The 14,233-nt window shown below is 42.4% G+C and overlaps 1 protein-coding gene across 1 annotated transcript in view; it reads right to left on the bottom strand.

Moving 5' to 3' along the window:
- The window catches only part of LOC142182992 (cGMP-dependent protein kinase 2-like), a 93,293-nt gene that overhangs the window by 4,824 nt on the left and 74,236 nt on the right, over window positions 1-14,233 (bottom strand). Inside the window, exons 15-16 of the mRNA XM_075257840.1 lie at window positions 11,862-12,025; window positions 10,587-10,709 (exon numbers count right to left, since the gene is read on the bottom strand). Of these exons, the coding sequence (XP_075113941.1) occupies window positions 10,587-10,709; window positions 11,862-12,025 (287 nt within the window). The remainder of the gene's footprint in view (window positions 1-10,586; window positions 10,710-11,861; window positions 12,026-14,233) is intronic.

The raw sequence follows: 14,233 nt of genomic DNA on the forward strand, positions 1-14,233 counted from the left end.
TTCAAATCAGTGTTTTAGGGATCACCCCCAAATGCCTGCAAATCAATGTTTTAGGGGTCACCTCCAAGTGCTTAAAAATCAGTGTTTTTGGGCTACCCCCCCAAGGGCCTGCAAATCAATCCTTTAGGGCACCCCCCAAGGGCCATGCAATTCAATGTTTTAGGGCTACCCCCCAAGTGCCTGCAGTTCAATGTTTTAGGGGTCACCCCCAAGTGCCTGCAAATCAGTGTATTAGGGCTACCCCCTAAGTACCTGCAATTAAATGTTTTAGGGCTACCCCCTAAGGGCCTGCAATTCAATATTTTAGGGCTACCCCCCAAGTGCCTTCAAATCAGTGAATTGCAGGCCCTTGGGGGTCAGCCCTAAAACAATGTTTTAGGGCTCCCCCCCAAGGGCCTACAAATCAATGTTTTAGGGCTCCACTCCAAAGGCCTGCAATCCAATGTTTTATGGCTACCCCCCCAAGTGCCTGCAAATCAATGTTTTAGGGGTCACCCCCAAGGGCCTGCAAATCAGTGTATTAGGGCTACCCCCAAAGTACCTGCAATTCAATGTTTTAGGGCTACCGCACAAGTGCCTGCAAATCAATGTGTTAGGGGTCACCCCCAAGTGCCTGCAAATCAATATTTTAGGACTCCCCCCCCCCCCCCAGGGCCTGCAATTCAATATTTTAAGGCTACCCCCCCCCCCCCAAGTGCCTGCAAATCAATGTTTTAGGGGTTACCCGCAAGTGCATGCAAATCAGTGTTTTAGGGCTGTCCCCCAAGGGCCTGCAAATCTATCTTTTAGGACTACTCCCCCCTAAGGGCCTCCAGTTCAATGTTTTAGGGCTCCCCTCAAGTGCCTGTAAATCCGTGTTTTAGGGCTACCCCCAAGTGTCTGTAAATCAGTGTTTTAGGGGTCACCCCCAAGTGCCTGTAAATCCGTGTTTTAGGGCTACCCCCCAAGTGTCTGTAAATCAGTGTTTTAGGGGTCACCCCCCAAGTGCCTGCAAATCAGTGCTTTAGTGGTCACCCCCAAGGGCCTGAAATTCAAAGTTTTAGGGCTCCCCCCAAGGGCCTGCAAATCAATGTTTTAGGAGTCACCCCCAAATGCCTTCAAATCAGTGTTTTAGGGGTCACCCCCAAGTGCCTGCAAATCAGTGTTTTAGGGGTCACCCCCAAGGGCCTGAAATTCAATGTTTTAGGGCTCCCCCAAGGGCCTGCAAATCAGTGCTTTAGGGCTACCCCCCAAGTGCCTGTAAATCAATATTTTAGGGGTCACCCCAAGTGCCTGCAAATCAGTGTTTTAGGGTCACCCCCAAGTGCTTGCAATTCATTGTTTTAGGGCTACCCCCCAAGTTCCTGCAATTCATTGTTTTAGGGGTCCCCCCAAGTGCCTGCAAGTCAACGTTTTAGGGGTCACCTCCAAGTGCCTGCATATCAGTGTTTTAGGGCTACCCCCCCAAGGGCCTGCAAATCAATCTTTTAGGGCTTCCCCCCAAGTGCCTGCAAATCAATGTTTTAGTGGTCACCCCCAAGGGCATGGAATTCAATGTTTTAGGGCTCCCCTCAACGGCCTGCAAATCAATGTTTTAGGGGTCACCCCCAAGGGCCTGCAATTCAATGTTTTAGGGCTCCCCCCAAGTGCCTGCAAATCAATGTTTTAGGGCTCCCCCCCAAGCGCTTGCAATTCAATGTTTTAGGGCTACCCCCCAAGTGCCTGTAAATCAATTTTTTAGGGCTAACCCCCCCCCCCCCCAAGTGCCTGCAAATCAATGTTTAGGGGTCACCCCAAAGGGCATGAAATTCAATGTTTTAGGGCTCCCCCCCCAAGTGCTTGCAAATCAGTGTTTTAGGGCTCCCCCCAAGGGCCTGCAAATAAATGTTTTAGGGGTCACCCCAAAGTGCCTGCAAATCAGCCATCAACTCAATTTAAGGGCCTAACACTCTGCTGCTACAAGGCTCAATTCACCATAAGGGCCTACCATTCTGCTGGTGCAAGGTGCAAGGCTCAACTCACCATAAAGGCCTACCATCCTGCTGGTGCAAAGCTCAACTCACCATAAGGGCCTAAATGAAAATTACCCCCAGGACTTAATGCCAAAATGTTATCAATTTCACTATCCAAATCAAGGTCAGTGTCTGGGTCCTCACTCCAATCCACTGCATCAATCCCACCCAATGACAGTGATGGTTTTGGAACCACTGTTTTAGGGGCTAACAATTTTAAAGAGGCTAACACTCTGCTGGTGCAAGGCTCAATACACTTAAAGGGCCTAACACACTGCCGGTTTTAGGCTCAACTCAACCAAAGAGCAAAAAACTGCTGGTGCAGGGCTCAACTCACTTAAAGGGCCTAAAGCTAAGCTGGTAAAAGGCTCAAGTCACCTCAAGGGCCTCAATCTCTGCTGGTAGCTCAGCTTAAGGGACTCTAACTTAATTTGGAAGGACTCCCCTCAAGGGCCAGAAAAGTTATTCTTGGAGGTCTCACCACATCTCACACACATAAACAATGACAGTTATGGGTGGGGGCTGTTTGATTTCCCATTGCCTATGCCATCTGTGGTTGTCATGGGCAACGTGATTTAAAGGGGTGCTTGGTAATGTCCCTTTAGCTTAAAATTTGTCTCTCTGTCCATACTAATGTAGAGGAAAGAAGGTTTCCAGGTATTTTTCCACTTTCCATAGAGGTTGTATTGAGTTTGGAGTGTCTAGTTGATAGGCTGTGATAGTGAGGTAGTACAGTGACTTTGGTGTGTTAGATGCCCCCAGACATGCTTCCCCTGCTGTCCCAGTTGCATTCCAGAGGTGTTGTCCTCATTTGCTAAGGTGTCATAGTGGACTTGGTGACCCTCCTGAGTCGAATAGTGGTTTCCCAGTAAACAAAGCTTTTTTTCCCCATAGACTATAATGGGATTTGATATTCGTTCGAATAGTTGAATATTGAGCGTCTATTCGAATCGAATATTTCACTGTTCGCTCATCTCTAGTAGAGAACATCACATAAACATAGGACAGTCTCCTCCATGCATTTCTGATTTCTCCTCTCATGTACCGCCAGATACTGCAGCTTCTAGCCAGTGCGGCACATGATTACAGGTCTACAGGTTTTATGATTGAATCTCGCTCATCTCCTAGGAAATCTGGATTTATAGAAAGCTGTCAGTATATGAAGTTTGGATACTATATATACACAGTACACTATACCAAGTCATTAAATTTCATGCAAATGCAATTTATTTTTGCAGCTATACACGCATGCATATTAAACTATTAACATATGCAATTGTAAATGTATACACAATATACTGTAGCTGTATATCATACATTGTATCATTGTCACACAAACCCATGATATAAATGTAGGAATTCTCAAAATCCATAGTTCTAAAATAACAAACTGACCCTACTAGTCAACCTGATCCGCCATTCATCTTATGTGTATGACCAGTTTAAAGAGGACCTTTCACCATTTTGCCCACAGGCAGTTCTATATACTGCCAGAAAGATGACAGTGCGCTGAGTTCAGCGCACTGTCGGCTTTCCCGATGTGAGCCCAGTGTGAAGAGCTATCGGTCCCAGTACCGTAGTTCTTCTATGGTCAGAAGGGCGTGTCTGACACTCAGTCAGAGACGTCCTTCTTCACAGCACAGCCAATCGCTCTGTGTTGTGAGAGTCGGGAGGAACTCCCCCTCCCTCCCTGATAACACTCGTCTATGGACGAGAACTGCGAGCAGAGGGAGGGGGCGTTCCTCCCGGCTCTCACAGCACAGCGCGATTGGCTGTGCTGTGAAGAAGGACGTCTCTGGCTAACTGTCAGAAACGCCCTTCTGACCATAGAAGAGCTACACCGGGCCCACATTGGGAAAGCCGACAGTGCGCTGAACTCAGCATGTGCATGTGACCCATATGTTAAATAACAGAACAGATCACAGGTCACCCAAATCTATGAGGGATCTATGAAAACTGAATACCCTCAGATGTGTACTTATCTGTGAAATAAGGTACTTTTTCACACCCGAGTACATAGCCCTGTCATCTGAATAAGCACTAAGGATAGTTCATCCATATAAGATAGGTGGGGTCTTACACCATGGACCCCCATTGATCAGTTTATCAGCAACAGAGAATGGAACTGGAAGCAGAAGCAGTGGTGTAACGATAGTGGTCGCAGGGAGTGTGACCACGACCGGGCACACGGCCGGCTGGCCGCGACCAGAGAGGTCGGGGAAAGCCTTGTTCCCTGACTGCTACATTGTTATTGGAAAGGGGCCTGACTGGTCCCACAAGACTTTAGTTACGCCACTCAGCAGAAGGATCTATTCACCTTTACAAATAAGCGTAAGTTCAAACTGGGTTTTTTGGTCAGGATTTTGAGGCCATATCCACCTCAATATCCTGACCAAAAAGACGGCTCCCATTGAAATCAATGGGAGCCGGTCAGATCTTGATCTTGAGCAAGATGCTCATTCTTCAGGCCAATTCGCCTCACGATTCGGCCTGAAGACACTCCCTCCTGACTAGGCCCATTCATTGGGCCTAATCCGGAGCGGAGTACGTGACTGGATGCCGTTGCAGTGCACTGGCATTTTGTCACGGCTACCCGTATTTTGGACCGGAACCTGAGGTGGCCTCCGCCCCAGGTTCCAGCTCAAAAAATCCTATCTGAGCTTACCCTAAGTTCCCCCTTCTCTAGAATGGGTGATAGACTCGTGACTCGGTTCAGCCGCTACACGGGAACAGAGCTGTCAGATTCCAGCTTCGTTCTTTTGTATCCACTGCTAAGAATGGCTGATCATGTGGGGTGCCAGACGTCAGACTACCCCTCATAAGGGATGAGCTTTAGATCAGTATTTTTAGTCCATTAGCCCCTGTAAATAAACACTTGCAGGACACTTTTGATGGATTTTGTTACGATATGCCATTAAAATGACAAGAAATCAGTAGTAGTATCATATAGTAGCAAGTCTAGTCTGATCAGAGACATAGTTACATCCCCATTGCTTCATACAATCTCTCTGCCGGTTCACTCTTTACAATTTTTGTATTCATCGGTTACAAGCATCTAACTTCTGTTTACATGGTATTAATACCCCTGTGGTGATGCAGAATTTTCCACACCAAATTAGCAGAATCCATTCAGTCCTCATTAAAGTATACGAGGAATGAAACAAGACAAGACAATGAGTCAGAGTTCTCTCCTTCCTTCAACACGAGGATAAATTCCCATGAAATATCTTTTCACTTAGCGGTTCCACATCGATTGCTCATTACAAGTCGTGTGATGACTCATTTTTTTAGGTTGTCATCTTTCCTTGCCTCTGATTTTGTGAATTAAAGGAGAAGATAAAGCCAATGAATTGTTTAGGCAGTTGTAGGCGAAATGTGCTGAAAATGTGTGAAAGAACGAAACGTTTTATAGATGGCGTAATATAGAGTAGGGGTCTATTCCAATGTAGCAGCAGTCCGCATGTGGCCGCCATTGATCACATGATTGAATAGGTGCCATTGTGTCGAAAAATAGACCCTTTAAGTTCTCTGTCATGCTCCTAGTATTTTAGGAGAAACCGAACGTTGGCAGCCATGACATATAAATAAAAGGTAACTGTAGTTGGTTTTTCAATACGATGTGTCTTTATTGTGTCTAATTTATCTGAAACTATCCTTTAAGTATTGTTGAGCGATCGGGATCGGAAAAGATCGGATTCTGATCGGCAATCGAGTAAATTTCACGATCGTGTTCGGAATTCCGATCCGATCTTTTCCAGCGGGATCGAGGTTAGAGGTTATCTCAAGATCGGCTCAACCCTAAAAGTGACTTTTCCCACAGAGAAGCATTGACTAGGGTTGAGGATCGGGATAGGAAAACATCAGATTCCAAACGGCGATAGAGTAAATTTCACGATTGGGATCGGCTGGAAAATGATCGGAAATCGTATTTTAAAATCGATGCTGAAATCTCAAGATCGGCTCAACCCTACCTTTAAGCAATTGAGAGAATGGGGGGCCTGAAAGTTCTCCTGCAGTGATCTGACATTTATCTCTTGTCTTATGGATAGGGGATAAGTGCCTTTAATGACTAAACCCCTTAGGCCAGGACGCCACAATGCAAAAACACAAGATTTGGCCGTGGTACAAATGTTACCATGGTGGAAATGTTATGATTCTGGCTAATCCCCTCCACACATTGCAGAAAAATATCCACAACAGTGATGCGTTTCCGTCACACTTTTTGGCTGAGATTCCCTCCGCAGGGCCTTGGCCTTAGTCTGTTGAGTAGAACTCCGAACATTCTACAGGCCCGATTGATCTATGAGTGGTAAATCTGGTGTTTCCCTGTGTGCCAAATTTTCTGGGATGTTCTTCTCTATTCAATAACTCCCGTTTATTTGCTTTTCCTGTCTGTGATGGAAGACCCTGCAAGTCTCTAGAATAAAGGATTATGATGGAATATTGGGCTGTTCTCAGTAGAGATTCTAGCATATTTCTTCTTTTTGATGTTCTTCTTGAATTTCCTTTACGAACTTTCAAGAATACAACCTGTTCTACGTCTACAGCATAACATGTGTGTTCAGGCTCAGTAATCTTCCTGAATAAGTGTAATCTATTTCTTGCTGCTTTTAGAATGTAGATTACAAGTTTATCCCCTTCTGTAGCTCTGCTTTTCCAATCACTTCTCTGTTCTATCTTATTGTATACTCTGTAGAAATTCCTACCCCCAATCTTTGGTGGTAATGCTCAGTCCCCAGGCCAAAAGCACCGACTAATGTTAAGAGCATTTTATAAGTCGTGGTCTTGTTGCAACCGCTAGGGTTGAACGATCAGGATCGGAAAAGATCGGATTCCGATCAGCGATCGAGTAAATTTCACGATCGCGATCGGATGGAAAATGATCGGAAATCGGATTTTAAAATCGATCCTGAAATCTCAAGATCAGCTCAACCCTTACTCCATAAAGTAATTAGGGTTGAGCGATCAGGATTGGAAAAGATCAGATTCTGATTGGCGATCGAGTAAATTTCATGATCACGGTCGGATGGAAAATGATCGGAAATCGGATTTTAAAATCAATCCTGAAATCTCAAGAACGGCTCAACCCTAGTTACCGCATGTCCCATGAATGAAATGAACTGAAATGAGTTAATGCTTTCACAGGGAAAATATCAGCAATCCATGGGAGGACCTGGCTTTCACAACATATCGGTACATAGGGTTTCAGCTCCCTTAGCATACACTTCAATGATCAACTGATTTTCAGTGATAAATGGGTAGTGGATAAATATTTCTCATGGCCTAACCCCTTTAAGGTTGCCAGAGTGTGAGCCAATGTAATGCTCTGTCTCATGTAGGCACCAAGTCCAGAGCGGAAAACCTATTGAGTTATCTTAGGCCATCTAGACAGGGTCTGTCTATTTGAGACAACTCCTATAAATAGAGAGAAGGATATGTCCATCCTTAAAGTATTTAGAATTTGGTTAAGGACATAAATTTCTCATGAGACAGTTTTGCAACAGGCTACGACAGTCTCCAATTCACAAAACAAAAATTGGATGGTCACACAGATACATATAGGATGCAGTATCATGAAACACTATTGTCTTGAAAAGCTAACCATCTCGTAACACATGATCATTCAAGAGGAAAGCTAAAGATGGACAGATCTATATATTCCAAATACCTGATCCAATATACCTTATAATAGGAAGCTTTGCTTTAGTAATACCTATAACATATTCAGGTTTACTCCACATATGGCGCAAAGAGAAGAGTCGAAAGGTTAACTCCGTCTCTTCCTTTAAAGGCCTGTATTTTACAAAAAATCCCAAAATAAATATAAAAAAGGAATATAAAAGGCATTTTTTTTCTTTTTAAGAGGTTTGAAATAAAAACTCTTTGATTGAAAAGCTTTTATAGATCAGACTGCAGTGCATGGTAATGGTTGTTTTGAACATAAAACATAGCTGAGTGCCGGCTCACTTGGTTTTCAGAAGTCTATATTACTAATGGATAAAGACGCTGGCTGATGTCCCTTGAGTTTCTTTGTCGCCAAGAGTATTCCTTGTAGGCTGCACTCAAAGAGGGGACTTGAACTGCCTTTCGATGAATTGTTTAATAACACATTTACATGAATAAAAACAATAAATTGCAGGCAATGTAATCGAAATATAGCAAAAATATAGGATATACAAAACCTTCCATGGTCTTCCTATATATTTGCTGTAAGAGCCATGTGATATATAAAACAAGCATTGGTTCGTATATGTGTATTTGTATATTGTTTATTTTACAAGCGTAGGAGCACATATCAGTCTGTACAGTAAACCCTAGTCTTCAATAAAGTTCTTGAACAAAGAGCAGGTGAAGGTGTCTGCCCCGTTGAATTTGGAATTGGGGTTGGAAGCAGATTTGATACTGTTTGCAAAGGAATGCTCTATGGGTATTCCCATCTCAAGGATAGCATCTACAGTGCTAGTTTATGTAAATTCAAGAGTTTTCCTAAATACATTGCTTCAGAAATGCTGCTTTGATTACCTGCTATGAAACACTAAGTTCACACTAGCGTTCGGGGGTCTACTTGGGCACCCCCACGAATGGAAACCTAATCCGCTTAATAAAGTGGTTACCCGTGGAAACCCACAGGCCCCATACAGTAGAATGGGGTCCACCAGCTTTCCACTCAAATAGGGTGGTAAAATGCAGAGAGAAAAGTTCTTTAAGTATTATTTAATTGTCTTCAGGGACAGTAACCCCAAACTGAGATTAAGTGCTAGTAGGAGCATAGCCTTAGTCTATTCCTCCCATTGTTTAAACAATGATCCTAGCATTATAGAATTGATAACATGACTATGGAGAGGAGAGGGGCTGAGTTCTCAGGACGGTGCTTGCTCTCAGAGTTATCTCCTGGTCTGATCAGGTAAGGTAATTGCGTCTTTGTTCAATGTCTTAACTCAGACATTAGTGTTGAGATTCATGAAATCCCACTCTGTCTTGCTTCCTGGCAGCATGTAAGTTTTGTTTTTTTTTATTCCAAAACTAGTTAAAGTGGTTGTCCCATGAAATTACTTTTCCTAAATCCATTGCTTTATCAAAACTGCTTTGTTTGGCCGCTATCTTAATTTATTAACTTCATTGTTAAGCCCAGTGGCCATAGAAACACAGTTTTATCTGCTCATTTCCCAAGTGACATAGCTGCCTGCTCTCGGGAGGGAGGGAGGGGCTGAGTGCTGGGAGCAGCTCTGAGCTGTGTGTGTCTGACAAGCAACGGAGCTCCTCAGATAGGGGAGGGAGGAGGCGAGAGCTCCGGGATTACTGTGCTGTTTATTTTCAGCTTTTCCACTTATCAGCTAGTTTAATTGAATTTGACTGATAAGGGCTGAGATAAGGAGTCCTAGACCTCTGTATGTAATGCAAGCTGACTCAAACCCAGCTCTGCTACATCAGTTTCCACATCAGCTTTATACTGTGGTAATGCATTTACAACCAATCCCTCATTACTGACTGCAAACATAGCATATATCAGAGCAAGTGAAACCCCGCCCACCAATGTGCCGAGAAATCCAGGAAGTGAATACCGCACAGAGCCTGCAAGCTGCAGAACAAGAGTTATGGGAATACTCCGTTAATGTAATATAAATTTATTCTGTATATTATTTGATCTGCATCATTATCTTTTTCTTTTAGTAATCATAATAATCTCTCATGGTAAAAGGCAATGTCTATATCTAGTGAGAATTTTCAGGAGTGTCCTGTCCATCAAACAGTCAAAGCCGCCCACCAGCTTGTTGACATTTATAGGAAGTGAGAAGAAGAGACAGCAGGCAAACTGGTGATAGAAGGCGCTAAGAAAACCTATTTAATCATGTTGCATGTGTGTCAAAACTGGTGCAACGTATAATGATTGTTGCTTTATTTTTCTGAAAAATGAGTTTGGTTACCCCCCTTCCCTTCACCAGATACAGAACATCTTCACCATTGTATGGCTGTGCAATGAAATGTAAAAGGAAGAAGATTTTTGAATCCATAATTTAAGCCTCAGCCACTCATGGGTTCCTAAGTCAGTCACTTCCTGGCTTAGTCCTCACCTGAAATCTGGATCTGAACATGAAGGTAGTTTCATTGCATGTCTCAACCTATTCCATGAAGATTGTAAGCTCATGGGCTCGGGATACTAATGTGTCTAGTTACTTTGCTTTTTCATTGGTCTGAACTTTGGGAAATGCTGGATTGACGTATGTTCTTTTTTATAGAGGATGGCGTAATATTATTTCATACCATAATGTCTCATGAAATTACCTTTCTTATCCATTCTTTTACCGATATTTGCTGTACTTACTAGGTTTTAGTTATGTCCTTGTTATATCCTCAAACTTCTACAAAGACATTTTATTCCTTCTTGCTTCTATCTTTTCTCTCCTGCCTCGCGATAACCTACTGAATTCTGTCTGGAGAGAACATTTTCATACCATTGGCCGAGTTTGTCTTCATCACCTCCTGGTAGGGAACCTTTGAAGCAATCATTAACCTTTCCATGAAGCACTATGCGTATTTCCCATGGGTTTAACACCCCCTCTAGCCGAAGAGCGCACACAGTCTGATCTCCATTACCTGCACAGCCTACGGATAAGGTCTTCAGAGCGACGTCCAATGCGGTGTGGGAAGTCTACCTTTTCAATGCCTTTTAACACCATGTTATAAATCTTGATGGGATCTGTTCCAGAGAATGGAGGACTGAGAAAACAGATAAACTTGTAATAAATGTTATACTTTCTCAAAGCTTACTTGTCTTCTTACTTTTTGGCTTTGTAGGAATGTGTTTAATGTAAGTTAACCTGGTGTTTATTACAGAATATGAATGAGCGAGTAGTATTCGATCAAATACCTCGCTCCCATAGGAATGCGTGTAAGCGGCCGAACACCAAGGGTTTAAGAGCAGTGAATATTTGATGCGCTTAACCCCTTGGCATTCGGCCGCTTACAGGCATTCCTATGCGAGCGAGGTATTCGATCGAATACTGTTCGCTCAACACCATTACAGATGTGTCTGTCTTAGGGGTACATCTGTATCTTTTTCCCCGTCCATCTTAGGACTGTCTAATGACAGATTGCCACTTGACTCCCAAGATAACTCAAGGAAGGACACATCTTGTAAAACAGGATCCAACAATATGTGTGTATAAAGGACTGTAGGCCAATCGATAAGCATTACAATTGTCACCACTTGAATGAACTGCAATACCAGACACGGCCTATGGACAAGTGTGGCGCCCATTCAAGCAACACCAATGAGCTTGGTAATTTTGCCATAAAGGCGGCATTTAGACCTTTTCTCTGGGAAATATTTATTCAAGCACATTCTAGGTTTTCGGAATATCATACGATAAAGTTTTTTTTTTCTGCAGCTCCACCGCTTTTGCTTTTTGATATAAAAGAATTGAACCCCTTCATTTTCAATAAGCAAATAAAATGCGTGTCAAACAATCCTTCAGCCTTGTGTCAATTTTACTACATTGTACAATTTTTATTACTTGCTTTGTATAATTTAACTGTCTACTATATAATTATGGCGTCAAGAATATCCATTTATAGAACATACATCTAAGTATTTGGCAGGTCAGGGTGAGAGTTTCTTGAATTTCATCACGCATTGTGTATTGTATTGTTGGTTTAAAAATATACACATAGAAATTTATGATCAGCGACCAAAGTGACAAAAATCTATTCTACCTTTGATAATCACAATAAGGAAATGTCCTACAAAACCAGCAATGGTGGTCAGTGGTCATGGAATTTTCCATATCAAAGTGACGAAGTATACAACCAACTTGTAACAATCCATTCACAAGTCAGTAACAAAATATTCTACAAAAACTGATTACTCACCTTCCAGTTAAGAGCTCATAAATGAGAATACCAAGTGACCAGTAATCTGCCCCAAAGTCGTGTCCTCGGTTCATGATGATCTCCGGGGCCACATACTCGGGAGTACCACAAAAAGTCCATGTTTTCTTTCCTGGTCCAATCTTTTTTGCAAATCCAAAATCTACCTGAAGAACAAGAAAAACACCAATTCAAATTAAGAAATAATAATACATTTTATTTATATGGCGCCAACATATTCCACAGCACCATACAATTTGTAGGGCTCAAGTACAGACGAAAAAGATACATTACAAAGAAATAGTCACTTCACACAATGGGCCCTGCTCACAAGAGCGTACAATCTATGAGGTATGGGTCATACCATTAGAGACTACCCTAGCAAACCTTACATTTTTTGTATAGAAAGCTCTAAGATCGGGTTGAGCCAATCTTGAAATTTCAGGATCGTTTTTAAAATCTGATTTTCGATCATTTTCCAGCCGATCCCGATCGTGAAATTTACTCGATCGCCGATCGGGATCCGATCTATCCCAATCGCTCAATCCTATTAATGATTTATACATGAATAGGGTTGAGCTGATCTTGAGACAACCTCTGACCTCAATCCCGCCGGAAAACATCAGGATCGGAATTCCAATCTCGATCATGAAATTTACTCGATCGCTGATCAGAATCCGATCTTTTCCCATCCTGATCGCTCAATCCTACTCTAAGACCAACAGTTGATCATTTTTACCTACATTTATAGTTCCTGTCCATGGAAAGGACACATTTTACAAATGTTATATACAGTATATAGAGTCCTGCTTAAGTCCCCGTGCCACAACAGTATGGCATGGACTGGAGTCTCTTAACCCAAAACGACATACTATTACATTAAGAAGGTGGTACCAGCTCAGAAGTCTAGCTAGTGCTATTAGGAGAAGATGTCAGCTGTAACACTCAGCCAACATCCTGCTCTACCAGGTGAAACAGAAAAATCCCTTGAAAATACAATTCATGGCCATTTAACCTCTTAACTTCCAACATCAATGATGACTGTGGTAAGGGATCTCAATGCAGTTATCCCTGGTTGCCCATACATAGATGGAGAGCCTATCGATGGAGAGCCCCGTGTCACCAAGTTAACCGGAGGCAAAGTCTTAAGGATTCCCTTTCACTTTGTAAACTATAGTAAATTACAATGCAGAAGTATGGCACTGTATTATACTAGCAATTGCACCCCCTAGTGTTCAGATTTCAAACTGGGACTAAGTAGAAATGTAAGAAAAAAAAATGCTATAAATATTTTTTAAAAAATTAAGAATTTTTGTTGCAACAGGAAAATAAAAAATTGCCATATTTGAAATTGATGTGTTCATAAGAAGCCATACTATAAAAACATTTATCCCGCATGGTGAATCCTGCAAGTAATGAAAATTATTGGTTTTTAGTCACACTGCCTCCAACAAAAATTTTAAAAAAAATTATCAAAAGTCACATATAAAACCAAAATGGCACCAATAGAAACTAAAATTCATCCTACAAAAAACAATGTTCATTTAAAATATTGCCCATTGAAAGCCATCAGGAGTGTTCACCTAGCCCCACTTGGTGCATACTGGCCATTTAAGGTTGTGGTTTGGCTTGTTAATCTGCATTAGAGAAATATAGGGGCAAATTTATTAAGACGGGTGCAGGGACCAAGAGATTTATGAAGAAGCTGTGTTGGAGGTCCCAGCTCTAGAATGGAAATCTACGCCAGGTTATAAACTAGTATATATTTCCATTATAACTCATGGCATGTTTGCAGAATGTGGCAACACATGGAATGCGGCTTAAGACGCATGTGGGAATCAAAAAAATTCCATGTGCTAAAGGTGAGCCTCAATATCATCCCTCTATACCAGCTTTCTGTCATAGAGATTATGATAAATTCCCCCATCGAGGTCTATGTCAAAAACCTTCCAGCCAAGAAAACATGCAAAAAAAAAAAAAAAAATGGCAGAGATGCGTTATAAATAGGGTGGAGCCGATCTTGAGATTTCAGGATCGATTTTAAAATCCGATTTCCGATCATTTTTCCCGCCGATCACGATCGTGAAATTTGCTCGATCGCCGATCGGGATCCGATCTTTCCAGATCCCGATCGCTCAACCCTATTAATGATATATACATGAATAGAGTTGAGCCAATCTTGAGATAATAGGGTTGAGCGATCGGGATTGGAAAAGATCGGATCCGATCGGCGATTGAGTAAATTTCACGGTCACAATCGGGTTCTGATCCCGCCTAAAACAGATCGGAACGGAATTCTGATCCAGATTGCTCAACTTACCTGCACAGATCCACTGTCGCTCCCTGTTCTTCTCGGTCTGGTTCTCTCTCATTTA

This window comes from Leptodactylus fuscus, chromosome 10, assembly GCF_031893055.1.
Source record: "Leptodactylus fuscus isolate aLepFus1 chromosome 10, aLepFus1.hap2, whole genome shotgun sequence".
NCBI lineage: Eukaryota > Metazoa > Chordata > Amphibia > Anura > Leptodactylidae > Leptodactylus > Leptodactylus fuscus.